General features: G+C 43.3%; 1 protein-coding gene across 3 annotated transcripts; it reads left to right on the top strand.

The window, feature by feature from the left end:
* The first annotated feature begins 12,633 nt into the window (after positions 1–12,633).
* LOC118374536 (RNA-binding protein 42-like) lies at positions 12,634–20,304 on the top strand. Of its 3 annotated transcripts, none has more exons than XM_035760967.2 (11): positions 12,635–12,773; positions 13,039–13,099; positions 13,277–13,412; positions 13,565–13,634; positions 15,690–15,761; positions 15,901–16,073; positions 17,502–17,678; positions 17,877–18,023; positions 18,208–18,325; positions 19,002–19,196; positions 19,606–20,304. In XM_035760967.2, the coding sequence occupies exons 2-11, from the start codon at positions 13,044–13,046 to the stop codon at positions 19,716–19,718; spliced, it is 1,257 nt and encodes a 418-aa protein (XP_035616860.2). In that variant the 5' UTR covers positions 12,635–12,773; positions 13,039–13,043; the 3' UTR covers positions 19,719–20,304. The 3 variants fall into 3 exon arrangements, with proteins under 3 accessions (XP_052345871.1, XP_035616860.2, XP_052345869.1); XM_052489909.1 differs by having other exon boundaries at positions 12,645–12,786; XM_052489911.1 differs by lacking the exon at positions 19,606–20,304 and having other exon boundaries at positions 12,634–12,773; positions 18,976–19,189.
* The last annotated feature ends 152 nt before the right edge of the window (positions 20,305–20,456 follow it).

Genomic DNA, 20,456 nt, shown 5'->3' with positions numbered 1-20,456 from the left:
GCCACCAACTGGACTGGAGTGTGGACCAGAGACAGAAAAGGTATAAATCCTATCCATTAATCTTGTCTCCCTAAGGAAACTAAATATGCAAAGAAATACATCACGTGAGGTTTTCCTTAACAGGACAATTAAACTTGTCTCTTCAACACCATTATTCCTTGAATCTAATAATAATCTCTCCCTTTCCCTCTCATAGTGCTGGCACTGAAATAAAACATGTTCCACTGTCTCCATCTCCTCCTGAAAGTGATCACACTTCCCAGTTGGATGTTTTCCTACCAATTTCAAATGTGTGTTTCAGCCTTGTATGTCCCAGTCCCAGCCTTATTACACGTTCCACCCTTCTCTCTCAACCTGAGGACCTCCGTGCCCCTACCTTTTCCTGGATCTTCCCTTTCCCTCCCTGTTCCACCCTTCTCTCTCAACCTGAGGACCTCCGTGCCCCTACCTTTTCCTGGATCTTCCCTTTCCCTCCCTGTTCCACCCTTCTCTCTCAACCTGAGGACCTCCGTGCCCCTACCTTTTCCTGGATCTTCCCTTTCCCTCCCTGTTCCACCCTTCTCTCTCAACCTGAGGACCTCCGTGCCCCTACCTTTTCCTGGATCTTCCCTTTCCCTCCCTGTTCCACCCTTCTCTCTCAACCTGAGGACCTCCGTGCCCCTACCTTTTCCTGGATCTTCCCTTTCCCTCCCTGTTCCACCCTTCTCTCTCAACCTGAGGACCTCCGTGCCCCTACCTTTTCCTGGATCTTCCCTTTCCCTCCCTGTTCCACCCTTCTCTCTCAACCTGAGGACCTCCGTGCCCCTACCTTTTCCTGGATCTTCCCTTTCCCTCCCTGTTCCACCCTTCTCTCTCAACCTGAGGACCTCCGTGCCCCTACCTTTTCCTGGATCTTCCCTTTCCCTCCCTGTTCCACCCTTCTCTCTCAACCTGAGGACCTCCGTGCCCCTACCTTTTCCTGGATCTTCCCTTTCCCTCCCTGTTCCACCCTTCTCTCTCAACCTGAGGACCTCCGTGCCCCTACCTTTTCCTGGATCTTCCCTTTCCCTCCCTGTTCCACCCTTCTCTCTCAACCTGAGGACCTCCGTGCCCCTACCTTTTCCTGGATCTTCCCTTTCCCTCCCTGTTCCACCCTTCTCTCTCAACCTGAGGACCTCCGTGCCCCTACCTTTTCCTGTATCTTCCCTTTCCCTCCCTGTTCCACCCTTCTCTCTCAACCTGAGGACCTCCGTGCCCCTACCTTTTCCTGTATCTTCCCTTTCCCTCCCTGTTCCACCCTTCTCTCTCAACCTGAGGACCTCCGTGCCCCTACCTTTTCCTGTATCTTCCCTTTCCCTCCCTGTTCCACATTTGCTGCCATTTGTAATTAACTACTGTTATTACTAGTCCATTGGCTTCTGCTTTTCCTATTGTAATTTCCCTGTTGTGGCAGACCAGGGGGTTTGGTCAAGACGTTTACACAGATCAGACACGGACAGAGTATGATTAGCTCGGTTTCAAGGGTGTTTATTTAAATAATAAATCAAAAATAAAATGATAGGTCTCCCCCATGAGACCCTCTCTCGGATACCGTCTTCTGGTCTCGCTGTCGGGATCAAAACTGCACTCACTCCTGTTACCGCTGTAACCGTCTCCAACTATACAGGATTCCTTTATTTCCCCCACTCTCCCTGTGTGCTGCCCTTCTGGCAGCTTTATGGGCAGCTTTATGGGCCTTGATTACTCACCAACTCCCAATCAGCCACAATTAGTCCTGGCCGGAGAACCCGTCAAGACCTGGCACGTCCAGCAGATGGAGCCATCGCCTTGTTGATTTATACACCGTCTGTCACCAGGCCTCGACGAGTCTTCCCCTAGTGGCTGACTTGCTGTACGCCACAATGTTAACATTAGGATATTTAAGAGCCTGCTTGGCAAGAACATCCGACTCCTCATTCCCCTCTACTCCCACATGAGCTGGCACCCAGAGGAACCTCACAAATGCCCCATATGTCACAATCTAATTTTAAGCTCATTCAGTGCAGCACAGAAGTCAAAACATATGACTACCCTGTCTGTCTTCACATCCTCCATCCCCTCTGCAGCCAAGAGTATGGCCAGCAACTCCATTGTGTAAACAGATAAATGATCCATTGCTCTTATTGTCACTGCAACCATAAACCCAGGAACACTAAAAGCTGCACCTATCCACCCTGTTTTAGGGTCCTTAGATCCATCAGTGAATACAGTATATTCAAGAAAGCATAGTACTGTGTTCTAAAGTGTTCACTTACAATATTTACTGTATCTACTCCTTCCTCACCAACCTTTACCCTCTCAAGCAGAACTCCTTCTCAAACAGTCCCATCTCTCTCGCCATAACTACCTATCCAACCAAAATTGTATTCAGCGCTATATATAGCATTTTCAACACCATTCTATGCAGCCCCCACTCCATTCCTGATAGGCAATACATCACATTCAATATTTTATTTCCTTTGACAACTACTCTGATAATATGCTCCACCCACGTCATTCAAGAGTCAAATCAGACCCCCAGGAACCAAAACGACAGTACACCTTCAGGCATATTTTCTCCCCAAACTTCCTTCTAGTAAAAAACATTCTGTATTTTATCAATGGAGACCTTGAAGACCCACCTGAGTGACCACTGAGCAACTTGTCTCCTTGAACTCTCCTGGCTGTATCGGGAATATTTCTCCCTCTCTTCCACAGTGCCCCGTCATCGGAAAACAATGACCTCCCAATATTTGGTCTCACCTTGGAGAATACATTATCTATCATAATGGAGATCAACAAAGGGCTAATGACACTTCCCTGGGGGATACCATTATCCCCCTCATACCTTTCTGACATAGAGCTCCCTACCCTCACTTGTGTTGATTGTCCAAAAAGAAAGACCTTTATCCAGTTAAAACACTTCCTCCAACCCTCATGATTTCCAGTTTGATAAGCAGACCTTCCTCCCACATCATATCACAGTCCTTCCATATGTCTGACTCTAGGCACAGTACACTGCCTTTTCTAAACCCACTTTGGTCTGGTGACAATAGTCCTCTGCTTTCCAGGAAGTAAGTGAGCCCTTCTGTTATCATCCTTTCCATAAATTTACACCAATGGCGATTTTAGCATGTGAATCTTGGTGTGGCAAAAAAATATATGCATGCCAGAAAAGCCACTACACAACACTACACAATACATTAATTGCATTTTAACGGTGACAAACGGTGCCCACAAAGTGTTAGGGCGTACATAAAGCTATCCCAACAGCAGTCCCAACACCTTACCACTGCCATACATTGCTATCAGCAGAGCCTTGTCTGGCAGTGAAACAGTTCATTTAGCCTCATTTACTACCTTTAAAAAAAACGTAGCTGATATGGCTGACTTGCTTTAACAAATGTGGTTTCTACTGACAATTGAGATGTACAAACTATGGCATAAGGGGACGACAGGCGAATAAGAGGCAATCAGTAATTTCAATTAAGACATTTATGAGCGAGCTAGGACAGACGTTGTCAATATAACTATTTGTTCAGCACTTTTGGAATGTACAGCAACAGAATTCCGAACATGGGCAGTCCTTACAGTATTCTCCCTGTAGACCAAGCGTAGGATAAATAACAGGGGCATATAAGCAGACAATGAATGCTCTTACAATCATTTATGCAGCGGCATACAATACATTTTTGGACTAAGATTGTTGTGGTGTGCTCACTTCCTTCCAAACCACTCATTGTTGAATTTGCGATTTCCAACTTGTTGTGTAATGTTTTTGTCCAATGGCCGATGAGCACTGATACGTTTTATCTATAATTTATCTTCATATGACAAGGATTGAAAAGGATTGTCGACTTGATTCATGATGATGACTGCTAGCTAAGATTTTGAAAGCTACTGTACATTTAATGTGATTTGACATCATTTTATCTGTAGCCAATGACCTTGAGCCTTCTTGGATGTGCACTTCTAATGTAACTATATCAGAAGCAAAAGGGCTAGAATTTTCAAGGTCTCCCCTTACACTTAGCGGTGACATAGTGTCCCCATGCTCTGCAGATTTTTCGGCGAGGAGGCAGAGTCATTAGGTTGTTTATTTTGGTACTGTCCATATGCTGAAGGGTGGAACTAATAACAGCAATATAGCAAATGTAAAACATCTGGGGTCTGTAAAATGTATATACGATCAGAACTTTGTGAAAGAGCACAGTTATAAATATATGGTGGGATTAATAATGTAGATATTCTATGTAGATATTCAGCCGTTTCCAGCTACAATAATCATTTACAACATTAGCAATGTCTACACTGTATTTCTGATCAATTTGATGTTATTTTAATGGACAAAAAAATGTGCTTTTCTTTCAAAACAAGGACATTTCTAAGTGACCCCAAACTTTTGAACGGTAGTGTATATATTTACCCCAAAAATATATGGGGGTGTCACGTCCTGACCTTAGTTCCTTGTTTTTGTTTCTATTGTAGGTTGGTCGGGCGTGAGTTGGTGTGGGCATTCTATGTATTGTTCTAGTTTTGGTTTTCTATGGTATGGCCTGGTATGGTTCTCAATCAGAGGCAGCTGTCAATCGTTGACTCTGATTGAGAACCATACTTAGGCAGCCTGTTTTTCCCACTTGAGTTGTGGGTGATTGTTTTCTGTCTTTGTGTGTCTGCACCAGACAGAACTGTTTCGTTTGTGCCGCGTTGTTGTGTTTTTTGTTCTAGTGTTCAGTTTCTTTATTAAATCCACCATGAACACGTACCACGCTGCACCGTGGTCCTCTTCACCTTCTTCCACCGAGGACAACCGTTACAGGAGGATTGGAAATTATGCAGACAATTACATTGATAGAAGCAACAATCTATCCGCAATATAAAAAAAACATTTATATATAGACTAAAATAACAAAAAAATGAAAAACAACTGTGTGCCCCTGGCTATCTGTAAATCAAAGATATATATATATAATATTGTACCAAGTAATGCAGTAACTGATGCTCCTCCCTCGATAGATGCTTTTAGTAACAGGGGTGTATTTACATACACTAAAATTGTTCCCTATTGGGTTGCACTAAAAAACAGTTAGCAGGAAGTTAAATCAAATTCAAGTTCAACACACTGTGCTGGTTGGCAGGACAGTTCATCATTAAGATGGGGGCGAATTAGACAAAATATCTAAAGGAACTTATTATTAAACAGACTTTGCAAATGTGGGTCTGGCCCTCTTTCTGGGACTCACCCACAAACAGGACCAAGCCTGACCTGCTGAGGAGTGACGGACTCCATCCTAGCTGGAGGGGTGCTCTCATCTTATCTACCAACATAGACAGGGATCTAACTCCTCTAGCTCCACAATGAAATACGGTGCAGGCCAGGCAGCAGGCTGTTAGCCAGCCTGCCAGCTTATTGGAGTCTGCCACTAGCACAGTCAGTGTAGTCAGCTCAGCTATCCCCATTGAGACCGTGTCTGTGCCTCGACCTAGGTTGGGCAAAACTAAACATGGCGGTGTTCGCCTTAGCAATCTCACTAGGATAAAGACCTCCATTCCTGTCATTATTGAAAGAGATCATGATACCTCACATCTCAAAATAGGGCTACTTAATGTTAGATCCCTTACTTCAAAGGCAATTATAGTCAATGAACTAATCACTGATCATAATCTTGATGTGATTGGCCTGACTGAAGCATGGCTTAAGCCTGATGAATTTACTGTGTTAAATGAGGCCTCACCTCCTGGCTACACTAGTGACCATATCCCCCGTGCATCCCGCAAAGGCGGAGGTGTTGCTAACATTTACGATAGCAAAAACAATGACGTTTTCATCTTTTGAGCTTCTAGTCATGAAATCTATGCAGCCTACTCAATCACTTTTTATAGCTACTGTTTACAGGCCATATACAGCGTTCCTCATTGAGTTCCCTGAATTCCTATCGGACCTTGTAGTCATAGCAGATAATATTCTAATCTTTGGTGACTTTAATATTCACATGGAAAAGTCCACAGACCCACTCCAAAAGGCTTTCGGAGCCATCATCGACTCAGTGGGTTTTGTCCAACATGTCTCTGGACCCACTCACTGTCACAGTCATACTCTGGACCTAGTTTTGTCCCATGGAATAAATGTTGTGGATCTCAATGTTTTTCCTCATAATCCTGGACTATCGGACCACCATTTTATTACGTTTGCAATTGCAACAAATAATCTGCTCAGACCCCAACCAAGGAACATCAAAAGTTGTGTTATAAATTCACAGACAACACAAAGATTCCTTGATGTCCTTCCAGATTCCCTCTGTCGACCCAAGGACGCCAGAGGACAAAAATCAGTTAACCACCTAACTGAGGAACTCAATTTAACCTTGTGCAATACCCTAGATGCAGTTGCACCCCTAAAAACTAAAACCATTTCTCATAAGAAACTAGCTCCCTGGTATACAGAAAATACCCGAGCTCTGAAGCAAGCTTCCAGAAAATTGGAACGGAAATGGCGCCACACCAAGCTGGAAGTCTTCCGACTAGCTTGGAAAGACAGTACCGTGCAGTACCGAAGAGCCCTTACTGCTGCTCGATCATCCTATTTTTCTAACTTAATTGAGGAAAATAAGAACAATCCGAAATTCCTTTTTGATACTGTCACAAAGCTAACTAAAAAGCAGCATTCCCCAAGAGAGGATGGCTTTCACTTCAGCAGTGATAAATTCATGAACTTCTTTGAGGAAAAGATCATGATTATTAAAAAGCAAATTACGGACTCCACTTTAAATCTGCGTATTCCTTCAAAGCTCAGTTGTCCTGAGTCTGCACAACTCTGCCAGGACCTAGGATCAAGAGAGACGCTCAAGTGTTTTAGTACTATATCTCTTGACACAATGATGAAAATAATCATGGCCTCTAAACCTTCAAGCTGCATACTGGACCCTATTCCAACTAAACTACTGAAAGAGCTGCTTCCTGTGCTTGGCCCTCCTATGTTGAACATAATAAATGGCTCTCTATCCACCGGATGTGTACCAAACTCACTAAAAGTGGCAGTAATAAAGCCTCTCTTGAAAAAGCCAAACCTTGACCCAGAAAATATAAAAACTATCGGCCTATATCGAATCTTCCATTCCTCTCAAAAATTTTAGAAAAGGCTGTTGCGCAGCAACTCACTGCCTTCCTGAAGACAAACAATGTATACGAAATGCTTCAGTCTGGTTTTAGACCCCATCATAGCACTGAGACTGCACTTGTGAAGGTGGTAAATTACCTTTTAATGGCATCAGACCAAGGCTCTGCATCTGTCCTCATTCTCCTAGACCTTAAGTGCTGCTTTTGATACCATCGATCACCACATTCTTTTGGAGAGATTGGAAACCCAAATTGGTCTACACGGACAAGTTCTGGCCTGGTTTAGATCTTATCTGTCGGAAAGATATCAGTGTGTCTCTGTGAATGGTTTGTCCTCTGACAAATCAACTGTAAATTTCGGTGTCCCTCAAGGTTCCGTTTTAGGACCACTATTGTTTTCACTATATATTTTACCTCTTGGGGATGTCATTCGAAAACATAATGTTAACTTTCACTGCTATGCGGATGACACAAAGCTGTACATTTCAATGAAACATGGTGAAGCCCCAAAATTGCCCTCGCTAGAAGCCTGTGTTTCAGACATAAGGAAGTAGATGGCTGCAAACTTTCTACTTTTAAACTCGGACAAAACAGAGATACTTGTTCTAGGTCCCAAGAAACAAAGAGATCTTCTGTTGAATCTGACAATTAATCTTAATGGTTGTACAGTCGTCTCAAATAAAACTGTGAAGGACCTCGGCGTTACTCTGGACCCTGATCTCTCTTTTGAAGAACATATCAAGACCATTTCAAGGACAGCTTTTTTCCATCTACGTAACATTGCAAAAATCAGAAACTTTCTGTCCAAAAATGATGCAGAAAAATGAATCTATGCTGTTTGTCACTTCTAGGTTAGACTACTGTAATGCTCTACTTTCCGGCTACCCGGATAAAGCACTAAATAAACTTCAGTTAGTGCTAAATATGGCTGCTAGAATCCTGACTAGAACCAAAAAATGTGATCATATTACTCCAGTGCTAGCCTCCCTACACTGGCTTCCTGTCAAGGCAAGGGCTGATTTCAAGGTTTTACTGCTAACCTACAAAGCATTACATGGGCTTGCTCCTACCTATCTCTCTGATTTGGTCCTGCCGTACATACAGTGTCTTGCGAAAGTATTCGGCCCCCTTGAACTTTGCGACCTTTTGCCACATTTCAGGCTTCAAACATAAAGATATAAAACTGTATTTTTTTGTGAAGAATCAACAACAAGTGGGACACAATCATGAAGTGGAACGACATTTATTGGATATTTAAAACTTTTTTAACAAATCAAAAACTGAAAAATTGGGCGTGCAAAATTATTTGGTCGCAAAGTTCAAGGGGGCCGAATACTTTCGCAAGGCACTGTACCTACACGTACGCTACGGTTACAAGACGCTCCTAATTGTCCCTAGAATTTCTAAGCAAACAGCTGGAGGCAAGGCTTTCTCCTATAGAGCTCCATTTTTATGTAAGAGACGCAAACTCGGTCTCAACCTTTAAGTCTTTACTGAAGACTCATCTCTTCAGTGGGTTATATGATTGAGTGTAGTCTGGCCCAGGAGTGGGAAGGTGAACGGAAAGGTTCTGGAGCAACGAACTGCCCTTGCTGTCTCTGCCTGGCCGGTTCCCCTCTTTCCACTGGGATTCTCTGCCTCTAACCCTATTACAGGAGCTGAGTCACTGGCTTACTGGGGCTCTTTCATACCATCCCTAGGAGGGGTGCGTCACTTGAGTGGGTTGAGTCACTGATGTGATCTTCCTGTCTGGGTTGGCGACCCCCCCCCCCCTTGGGTTGTGCCGTGGCGGAGATCTTTGTGGGCTATACTCTGCCTTGTCTCAGGATGGTAAGTTGGTGGTTGAAGCTGTCCCTCTAGTGGTGTGGGGGCTGTGCTTTGGCAAAGTGGGTGGGGTTATATCCTTCCTGTTTGGCCCTGTCCTGGGGTGTCCTCGGATGGGGCCACGGTGTCTCCTGACCCCTCCTGTCTCAGCCTCCAGTATTTATGCTGCAGTAGTTTATGTGTCGGGGGGCTAGGGTCAGTTTGTTATATCTGGAGTACTTCTCCTGTCCTATTCGGTGTCCTGTGTGAATTTAAGTGTGCTCTCTCTAATTCTTTCCTTCTCTCTTTCTTTCTCTCTCTCGGAGGACCTGAGCCCTAGGACCATGCCTCAGGACTACCTGACATGATGACTCCTTGCTGTCCCCAGTCCACCTGGCCGTGCTGCTCCTCCAGTTTCAACTGTTCTGCCTTATTATTATTGGACCATGCTGGTCATTTATGAACATTTGAACATCTTGGCCATGTTCTGTTATAATCTCCACCCGGCACAGCCAAAAGAGGACTGGCCACCCCACATAGCCTGGTTCCTCTCTAGGTTTCTTCCTAGGTTTTGGCCTTTCTAGGGAGTTTTTCCTAGCCACCCTGCTTCTACACCTGCATTGCTTGCTGTTTGGGGTTTTAGGCTGGGTTTCTGTACAGCACTTTGAGATATCAGCTGATGTACAAAGGGCTATATAAATACATTTGATTTGATTTTATTTGGTCTGTTGTAGACCCACTTCTTCTCTGCCTACCTTATGTCAATATAAAAGTTTCCCAAAAGTGATTACTTTTTTGTCCACCCATGGCACACGTGCAGGACCTTTATTTTGACATGAGGAAGTGGGTCTACAACAACAATAATAATAATAATACTTTTTATATATTTTGTCTCAGTTCCACTCGGCTCTTTGAACGGAGGGAAAGATGGCGGAAGTGGATGTTCTGTTTGAATCAGATGGTGTGTCGACTGGAGATGAGAAGGAGAACAATTGGATTACAGTGTGAAATACAAAAGGAAATAAGATACGTGGTTGTGGAATCTAGTAAATCCAAGCCTAGTTCTGGGGGAAAAAAAGAGTAACGGTTTTGGATAGATGTTAACTGGGAGACCTGTCTGTCTCTATAACAATTGTGGATGTGTTGGATAAGGTGGTGTCGGTGAGAGTAATGAGAAGTGGGCTTATTTTGGTTTTCGGTGTATCTATGTAACAGAAGTAGCGTGCTTTGCACCTCAAGAAGATATCGGATTGGAGTGTGTCGTGTTTATTTTCGAAGCAGAGCGCCTATCAATGGTGTTATCTCTGGGTGACGCTAGAAGTGAATGCAAAGGATATATGTGAAAAATTGGATCAAGTGGTTGGTGCAAACCGACTGACCCGCATGGTGGAAGGAGAAAGGTAGCCCACTCCATCCATTCTCTCCCTTATCACATGTATTTGGGTTTTATGAGATAGCCTGTGAGAGCTTTTGTACCCAAACCCATACAGTGTGATGAATGCAAAATATTTGCCCGTGTGTCAAGTGTATGTAGACAGGAGGACTATCGTATGCCAGCTGAGCCTAAATGCTGCAATTGTGGTGATGATCATGCGGTGATGATCAAGTTCCCTGTTAGTGTGAAGGCAATGGAGGTGGCAAGAATAAGGGCTGTCCAGCATGTCTCCTATCCGGAGGTGGTGAGAAAAGTAGAAGAAAGGAGTGATGTTGAAGAAATAATGGTAGTAGGAGCAGAGACACCAGAGAATATTTATTGTCAACAGAGGGATCCTGACATGTTGCATGTTAAGATGATGGACTTAGTAACGTTGATTGCATTGGTTATCATAACACTCACAGCGTAAACAGAGAGGAAATCTGAGGAAATAGGCATTGTTGTGAGTGCGGCTGAACGTTTTGTGGGACTCAGGGATTTTACAGAAGGAATTGTGGCAATGAATGCTCTGTCCTCACAGGCACCGGAGTCTGTGTAGGAATGTATTTAACTTCTGGCTTCCCATGGACTGTTTTTTGTGCAACCCAATACAATAGGAAGCAATGTTAGTGTATGTAAACACCGGCAACATGTATTTGAGTTTTATGTTGCATTGATTACCATGTGGATATCAATAAATCTTGAACTTGACCGCTTTCTGTGTGATTATCAGACCACCTGGAAAAAGTTTTGCCTAGATGTGGACAGCTTGAGGTGGAGTTGGAGCAAGCTAGCTAGTGGACTTGCGGCAAGATGGAGGATGGCGAGATGACACAAGGCAGAAAAAAGAGCGAAATGACGTGAGGCAGAAAGAAGGGGGCGAGGTTCAAACCCAAGACGACATTTGCTAAATACAAGTCGAGTACTTTCTCCTTTGACTCAAGTACAGGAGAGATAATTACGTTACACTCCTGAAACCCTGAGCAGTCGACAGATAGTGAACTTGAAATTGGACCTGACAGAAGTGAAGAGGAAGAACCTGAACACTTAGGTGAAGGCTTTTGAGCCTCACCCCAATGATCAGGAAAATGCCTAAGATTACTCTGGCCCAGTGGGAGTATGATTCATTTAGAAAGTGGATCTATGCCTTTTGACTGATTAGTTTGCTGGGTGAAGAAGTGAAAATATTCAGAAGTGGACTTATGTAGATTTTTATGTGTGTCTGCTGCCCAGGGGGAGAGGGCGCTGCGCGTTTTGCAACTCGGAATGAGAGCTGTGTCCTGCTTTGCTCTCAGGAACAAAATGCTGCTGAAAGGCGTGATAACTGGGGTAGTGTTGAGGTAGATCGAATTATGTTGAGGATCCCCGATGTCTGTGATGCATGCCCCTAGACTGAGGACACCCTCTCTGTCCTTCTGAGTTTAGATGCAGTGTTTGTTGGATAAAGTCATGCAAGGGTATATAAGTTATCCCATGAGAGCTTTTATTCAGAACCCACTACAGTGTTTCAGGTACCAAGTTTATGGTCATGTTGAAGGAGTATGTAGGAGGGAGATTCCGAGGTGTGAGAAGTGTGCAAGAGGACATGGTACAAAGGAGTGTGTTCTTTCGGTGGGAAAAGTGGAGTGTTTCAATTGTGGGGGGGGGGGGCATGTTGCTGGGAATCAGAAATGTTCTGTGCGAGTGAGACAGCTTGAAGTTTCCAGGATGAGAGCAGTGCAGAAAGCGTCATATGCTGAGGCATTGAGAAAGTAGAGGATGGTGGACAAAGTGTGAGGGAAAGGATCCCTGTGAGTAGTAGGCCAGTACAGAGTGACTTGAACAGTTCTCTACACCAGCAGAGACGTTTTTGGGTGTCAGATATTTTACTGCAGAACAACTATAGTGGGTTTTGAGAGAAGGGGACACAGGCTCCCTGGCCAACGGCCTGGTGTAGGATCTGTGAGAGCCAAAGTAGTGGGAAGGGGTAGTGGGGTGTGTTGAGGATATTGCTGTTATAAACTGTTTAGTAACGTTCCTGGAGCAGTGAAAATACAATTTTTGTCATACCTGTGGAATATGGTCTGATATACCACGGCTGTCAGCCAATCAGCATTCAGGGCTTGAACCGCCCAGTTTATAAATAGGGTTAGTTGGTGGTGCAATTTCCATTTTTTTTGTGAACAAATGTGCATTGCACTTTCTGAACTGTGAAAGGCAACAATATTCAACAAAATGTATTGTCTGTCGGAAAACTACGCGAAGAAGAAGAACAGATCCCCTGGAACGGACCCAACCACACAGTCGTGATGGAACAAAACCACGACTCCTACGTCATAATAATGCGACGGGCCATTTTGGACAACGTTGGACTCGGTTTGTAGGGACGGATAAATACAAAAATTCATGCTTTATTTAAATAGCTAGTTAAGATTAAAAGAGTTTTGGAACGTCACGATTTAGGGTAATAACGTTTTGTACGTATACGTGCTGTACTAACTTGCTGTTTTTTTTAAATTATGGCATCCTGGTTAACGTTAGCCAGACAACTAGCGATAACTGTTAGCAAACAGTTAAAATTACTAGCCAATACAGTAGCTATAACGTAAACAAGCTAACTATCAATGCCTTTGGTGTTAGCCAAACGTTAACTGTACACATTTTCAGTAGCTACCTAGATGTGTTTACCACCAAAGAATGGACTACCAACAAAACGTTTGTCTTTGCAGTAAGTATGGCGATGAAATCAGGAGAGGAGCGGTTGAAGGAGATGGAGGCTGAAATGGCTCTGTGAGTACAAGAGTTGAGGCATGACACTTCGGTTACCTTCCATAAGATTGCAATGCCGTGTGTGGTGACTTCCAAAAGAACCCCTACTGAATGGTCTTACTTCTCTATCAGGACAGGCAAACAATATATCACGACAATCGTCATCTGTTGGTAACTCTTGTGTTGGTTCTGAACCAGGTTTGAGCAGGAGGTCCTGGGGGGCCAAGTGGCAATGACTGCAGGAGACCCTGTAGTGATGGAGTTGCTCCCAATGGGTGTTCCTATGACTGTTCCTATGATCCGACCCATCATCGGCACCAACACCTACCGACAGGTACTGAGCTCTTGAAGGAAGAATGATTGAACATTATATAGGAAAGATCAATAGTAGAATGAACGAACTCAAACCTATCTTCTGCTAAAAGCAAACAGAATGTGGTGTTAGCCGGATGCATCCAACTCCTTCAAATCCCCTTTCTCTCTCAGGTCCAGCAAACTTTGGATGCAAGGGCTGCCACTTTCGTGGGACCTCCACCCCCTGCATTTGTAGGCCCAGGTGACATGGTTTGATTCACGTTTATTAACATAATACTTTGCATTTGGAATGTATTCAGACCCCTTCCATTTTTCCACATTTTGTTACAGCCTTATTCTAAAATAGATGTAATACTTTCCCCCCCTCATCAATATACATGATAATAACAAAATGAATATCAGGTTTTTGTAAGTTTTGTAAGAAAAAAAAACTGGTACCTTATATACATAAGAATTTAAACCCTTTGCTTTGAGACTCAAAATTGAGCTCAGGTGCATTCTGTTTCCATTGATCGTCCTTGATGTTTCTACAACTTGATTGGAGTTCACCTGTGGTAAATTCAATTGATTGGACATGATTTGGAAAGGTACACACTTGTCTATAAAAGGTCCCACAGTTGACCACAGTGCATGTCAGAGAAAAAACCAAGCCATGAGGTTGACGGAATTGTATGTAGAGCTCCGAGACTTGATTGTGTCGAGGCACAGATCTGGGGAAAGGTGCAAAAAAATCTCTGCAACATTGAAGGGCCCCAAGAACACCGTGGCCTCCATCATTCTTAAATCGGGGGAGAAGGGCCTTAGTCAGGGAGGTGACCAAGAACCCGATGGTCACTCTGACAGAGCTCCAGAGTTCCTCTGTGTAGATGGGAGGACCTTCCAGAATAACAACCATCTCTGCAACACTCCACAAATCAGGCCTTTGTAGTAGAGTGGCCAGACGGAAGCCAATCTTCCCCAGTCCGCCCACTTGGAGTTTGCCAAAAGGCACCTGAAGGACTTTCAGACCATAAGAGCGTCTGCTAAATGACTTAAATGTAAATGTAATAAGAAAAAAAGATTCTCGGATCTGATGAAACCAAGATTGAACTCTTTGGCCTGAATGCCAAGTGTCACGTCTGGAGGAAACCTGGCATCATCCCTACGGTGAAGCATAGTGGTGGCAGCATTTTGCTGTGATGCTTTTCAGCAGCAGGGCCTGGAATATAGTCTGGGATCGAGAAAAGATGACTCGAGCAAAGTAGAGATCCTTGATGAAAACCTGCTCCAGAGCGCTCAAGACCTCAGACTTGGGAGAAGGTTCACCTTCCAACAGGACAACGACCCTAAGCACACAGCCAAAACAATGCAGGAGTGGCTTCGGGACAAGTCTCAATGTCCTTGAGGGGCCCAGCCAGAGCCCGGACTTGAACCCGATCAAACATCAACCGACCGCTGCAGCTGTACATAGTCCATCTGTAAATAGCCCGCCCAATCTACCTACCTTATCTCCATATTGTTTTTAATTAATTTTCTGCTCTTTTGCCCACCAGTATCTCCACTTGCACATCATCATCTGCTTATTTATCACTCCAGTGTTAATCTGCTAAATTGTAACTATTTGTTCCTATGGCCTATTTACTGCCTACCTCCTCATGCCTTTTGCACACACTGTATATAGACTTTCTTTTTTTCCCTACTATGTCATTGACTTGTTTATTGTGTTATTGGCTTGTTTGTTTATTCCATGTGTAACTCTGTGTTGTCTGTGTCACACTGCTTTGCTTTATCCTGGCCAGGTCGCAGTTGTAAATGAGAACTTGTTCTCAACTAGACTACCAGGTTAAATAAAGGTGAAATAAAAAATAAATAAATAAAAACATATGAAAATGTGATATTTCAGCAAAAAATATGTAACCTGTTTTACCTTTGTCATTATGGGGTATTATGTGTAGATTGAGGATTTCTTTTTAAATCTATTTTAGAATAAGACTACTGTACCAAAATGTGGAAAAGGTGAAGGGATCTGAATACTTTCCGAATGCGCTGTATATGCCATTTAGCAGACACGTTTATCCAAAGCGACTTAGTCATGCATGAATACATTTTTTTATGATGGGGGGGTCCCAGGAATCAAACCCACTATCCTGGCATTGCAAGCACCATACTCTACCAACTGAGCTACAGAGGACTACTTATTATTACATGACATACTTAAAATGCATATTTTACTCAAAAACAGTGTTCATTATTTACACCACCATGTCTACAGGTCTCTTCAGTTTATGCTGTTCTTTTTTTCCCTTCTGCTCTTCAGCTATAACCCCAGGTGTCAGACCACCGCCAATGATGAGACCAGCGTTTATGCCGCACATCCTGCAGAGACCAGGTCATTTATCTCTACTGTTGCTGACTTCACCTCAGTGCTAGCTAAATGAAATAAGAAGGAGTGTCAAATCTCTACAGCGATTCAGTCTTCAAATTAAAAACAAGGTGTTGGGAGGCTAATTTGAAATCTCTGTCAGCAGGTCCGAGGATGCCTGTGATGAGTGGTCCCCCTCCACAGGGTATGATGGCTCCCCCACTGCCACGCCCCCCTCCTCCCCCGCCCATGATGATGGCACCCCCCATGCAAGGACCCCCTCAGCATCCTCAGCATCCCATGGACCCAATGGGGCATATGAGCTCAGTAGGACCTCCGGTTAGTTGCTTCAGTGCCTTTTTTCTACCCCGAGGCTCCTTGGACGACTGATCTCAATGGCCTCCCTAAAGACCCATGCAGACTCTACGATTTTAGCCATCTTATGCCATGATTTGGCCCTCCCAGACAACATTTCTACGTTGTTGGAAATTCTTAGGTCATAAACTATTTTCTTGGTTCGTTCAGTGAAATGGTCTTGGTCTGCTGATTTTGAGTACCAGTACATGCAGTCGTAAGTTCTAGCAGTGTCAGAAATGTTGAGCCTTTATCGTGTAGTGTGGCTGCTCTCACGAGCTGATTCCGGTGACTTACCAATAGGAACACGGCCGGCACTGAGTATGCACACAACAGTACGATTATTGTGAATAGTCAGATTAATATACAGTGAGTTTCCATGAATGTGGATGCTACCATGATTACAGATAATCCTGAATTGTGAATAATAAGTGAGAAATAAAATGCTAACCTCCCGTTATTGTAAAGATAAGAGGTTAGTCTTGGAGGTATGGTATTTGTGCGTCTAACTTTCTCACTCATTATTTACGATTCAGTCAGGATGATTCGTAATCATGGTAGCATCCACATTAATGTAGAAGTATTTAGAAACGTTCCATTCTTATTTATAATAAACGTGACTCTAAAATCACACAATACATTATTTACCATTCATTTCTATTGGGCACAACCTAATCTGAAACAACCAAAACAAAGAGCAAATGCATCCAACAAATTTTAGCCAGAAGCTTGATGTAGTCATTTTGTGCTATGAATATGGGAACAAATACTTATCTTTTTACTACTTTAATACACAAGTGAATGTCCCAATACTTTAGCTCCCCTAAAATGGGGTGACTATGTACAAAAAGTGGTGTAATTTCTAAATGTTTCACCCAATACCCTCAAATTAAAGCTGCCAGTCTGCGCTTTAACCTCCATAGTCATTGTTTAATTTCAAATCCAAACTTTTGGAGTATGGAACCAAAAGAAGAAAACATGCTTCACTGTCCCTGTAATAGTTTGATTTAAACATTTAAATGCTTTGCAAGAAGAACAATTTCCCTAATCTTGTTTTGGCTACATCTGACATTTTTGACATCTGAAATCAGATGCACCGCTGCAGTTGACGTAGCATACATCGGCTGACGTAGCCTCACAAGCCAATCACAGAATGTGTCGACCGTACTGAAGCAAATCGTACGATCTGGCCGGGTTGATAGATTTAAATTAGATTAGATCGCACAGTGTGACATGTAATAATCGTAAAAGACTGATTCTGACATTCAGTGTTGAAGGCCTTTTTAAGGAAATTCGGCATTAACTGTGTCTTCAATTAGGAATGTGAACAAGCTTGGTCAATCTTACCCCGTTCTGTTGTGAGTCATTATCTCCATTTCTCTATATGCTCTTACCATATCTTATCATCTACAGGTGGGATCGACACATGGTACACCCATGGGACACTCCATGGTGTCTGCACCCTCCAGGTCTGTGACCCAGGCCCCTCCCAAGCTCACCCCCTCGATCATCTCTGCAGCCCCCACTGTCTACACGGCTCCCTCCGGACCCAAGATACCAGACATCCATGCCCAGAGAAAGGCTCGCATGGTAAGTACACTCAATTCTACTCTTTAGTTTTCATTGCCTTTGCATTCAAAAAAAATGTTCAGCGAATACTTCAAATTTGCATTCTACATACTTGCCAAGTTTGCTGCTGTTTGTTGCAAATTCACACTGAATCTCATCTATCATCATATCTCTGATTTGTTTTTTTTCCTCTCTCGGTTCTCCCTCTGACTTCATCAGGAGGAGCTGGCAGCGTCTGTAGCAGAGCAGCAGGCAGCGGTGATGGCCGCCGGACTGCTGGAGGCTAAGAAGGAGGCCAGCCTAGCCGCCTCAGATGACAACGTTATCGGACCCAGCATGCCAGAGCCCGAGCCCGTCCACACTGAGGTACAGAACACTGCCTTGTTTATCAGCCCTGGCCCTAATTAAAGGGTTTAAACCTTTATTTATTCAAAATGTTTGTACAATTCAATTGGTGGATTGAAATAGACTTGACCCCAAACCCTACAAAGGATCAGTATTGCAGCAATCTCGAAAATATGTCTGACTCGAGAATCTTGTTTCTCTGCAGCCAGCGGATAGCACAACAGAGGAGAAGAAGAAGGGTAAGCAAGAGAAGGCGAAGAAGTGTATTCGTACAGCCGCAGGCACCAGCTGGGAGGACCAGAGTCTACTGGAGTGGGACTCAGGTAAACTAGCAAATGACTTCAGATTACATTGACACGATTATATAGCCCGCCGGATGCCAGAAGTTCAATCAAATTAAATTTCCACTTACTCTGCCAATTGTCCATAGGGTTGGTCCTTATGCAGGGGGGAAATTGAGAAAAAACATCTAATAGAACATAAATTAGACTTTCCAAAAGTGGGTCTTTCCTCAGCTTACCTCATGTCAAAATAAAAGTCCTGCACGTGCACTATACATGCAAAAAAGAAAAAGCACGATATTGTGGGGGACTTATTTTGATGAGGTTAGCAGAGGAACATCTAAAAGGAATGCATAGTTAAACAGAATTTCAGGTGGGTCTGTTGTAGACATGCAGTTCCTGAGAGAGATCAGTTCTTCTGCTTATCTCATGTCAAAAGCCCTGATTTTTATTTTTGTTAGTTATGGCACACGTGCAGGACTTTTTTAATATACATTTTTATTCCCCCTGCATAAGGACAATTAACAGAGTAAATATAATTTTAAAATTATTTTGCAAGCTAATTCCCAGCAACACTAGTGTGTAAATTCTAGCGTTGCTTAAAGCAGCTACCTACTTGCCTGTATTGAGAATAGTTTTCACTACAATAGGCCACTGTCCCATTCCCTTTTTGTCCCTCCCTCTTTGCTCAGCCTCACACCTCATCTTCTCCATCCAGATGATTTCAGAATCTTCTGTGGAGACCTTGGCAATGAGGTGAACGACGACATCCTGGCAAGGGCATTCAGCCGCTACCCCTCCTACCTGAAAGCCAAGGTGGTGCGGGACAAACGCACAGGCAAGACCAAGGGCTACGGCTTTGTCAGCTTCAAGGACCCCAATGACTACGTCCGAGCCATGAGGGAGATGAACGGTGAGCAATAGTGTGTGTAATATGGCCCAAAAAGTTTTGTATCCAACCCCAATATGTCATTTTAAAATGGGGAGTAACTCCTGATCTGGATATTTTCATTCTGAGGCTCTGTAGTAGTGAGTAATATCTCACGGGAACATGGACTTTTCTTTTTTCATGCAATAACAGGATTTTCTGCATAATTAGCAAGAAATCATAGTTAGAAAGCTAATGAAGGTGACAAATGCACGGCCAAGGGCTACAGCTTTGTCTGCTTCAAGGACCCTAACGATTATATCCGCACCATGAGAGATGAACGGTGAGCAATTGTTTGTGAGGGGAATGACTTACTCTTCTCCATTCCTAACAGCTACCTGTGTGGTGGTGCCAGTCCAATTCTCAACTGATCGTAGACTTTTTTTGTCCACAGGGAAGTATGTCGGCAGCAGACCCATCAAACTGAGAAAGAGCATGTGGAAGGACAGGAACATGGAAGTTGTACGCAAGAAACAGAAGGAGAAAAAGAAACTGGGACTGAGATAGATGGTATTTCCCTTGTGTATGTATGTGCGAGTGTTTGTTTTTTGACTGGGAGTGTGTGAAAATCACACTGATGGCAGAACACTGTTGCCATTGCCCAGTTGGAAGGCCACTCATCCAGCTATCTGACATGTTTTCCATTACCACAGGGATGTCATTTTACTCATGGAACATGGTTAAACTAGGCTACAAAACACTGTACATGGTCCTGGTTGTAATGGTTCGACATGAACCATGCCCTTCTGAAGTTTAGAATGTACTCCTGTTTTTGTTGTTTTCTTACATTTTAGTTTGTAAAAAAATTCTCAACATCACTCAGAATTTCTTAGTTGGTATGGCTCCCATGCATCTCATGATTTTTGTCTGAAATGTGAGTTTGGTGATCTTGTTTATGTATATGCTATTGTGGAAACTACTTCCAATGGCAATTATGTATTTCTGGAGAGCCTCTGTTATTCACACAGGGATTAAAAGAAAAACAAAAATCTAAATATTTGTACATTAAAGTGGGTTATTTTGAAGAAGCAGTGAATTTAAAATAATGCAAAGTTTTTTAAAAATAAAACCAAATGTCTTAACCGGCTTGACATATTTGCCTGGCACTCACCTTTCATGTCTCCTCCAGCCCAGGCAATGATAGCATTTGGTGAGGTGGGATAGTTTGGAAATTGGGCACAAGATGGGGCTCCAATATCATCTATTGATTATTTAATCAACTGACTATTGAAAAGTAACCTTAAT

This window comes from Oncorhynchus keta, chromosome 31, assembly GCF_023373465.1.
Source record: "Oncorhynchus keta strain PuntledgeMale-10-30-2019 chromosome 31, Oket_V2, whole genome shotgun sequence".
NCBI classification, from domain to species: domain Eukaryota; kingdom Metazoa; phylum Chordata; class Actinopteri; order Salmoniformes; family Salmonidae; genus Oncorhynchus; species Oncorhynchus keta.
This window is presented reverse-complemented; position numbering and strand designations above follow the sequence as displayed.

What these genes read in the sequence shown, in the direction of transcription:
- LOC118374536 (XM_035760967.2), top strand. Translation starts at nt 13,044, where the DNA reads ATGGCGATGAAATCAGGAGAGGAGCGGTTGAAGGAGATGGAGGCTGAA. An exon ending in GCACCAACACCTACCGACAG is followed by an intron (nt 13,413 to 13,564) that starts GTACTGAGCTCT and finishes TTTCTCTCTCAG; the next exon opens with GTCCAGCAAACTTTGGATGC. An exon ending in CCCTGCATTTGTAGGCCCAG is followed by an intron (nt 13,635 to 15,689) that starts GTGACATGGTTT and finishes TCTGCTCTTCAG; the next exon opens with CTATAACCCCAGGTGTCAGA.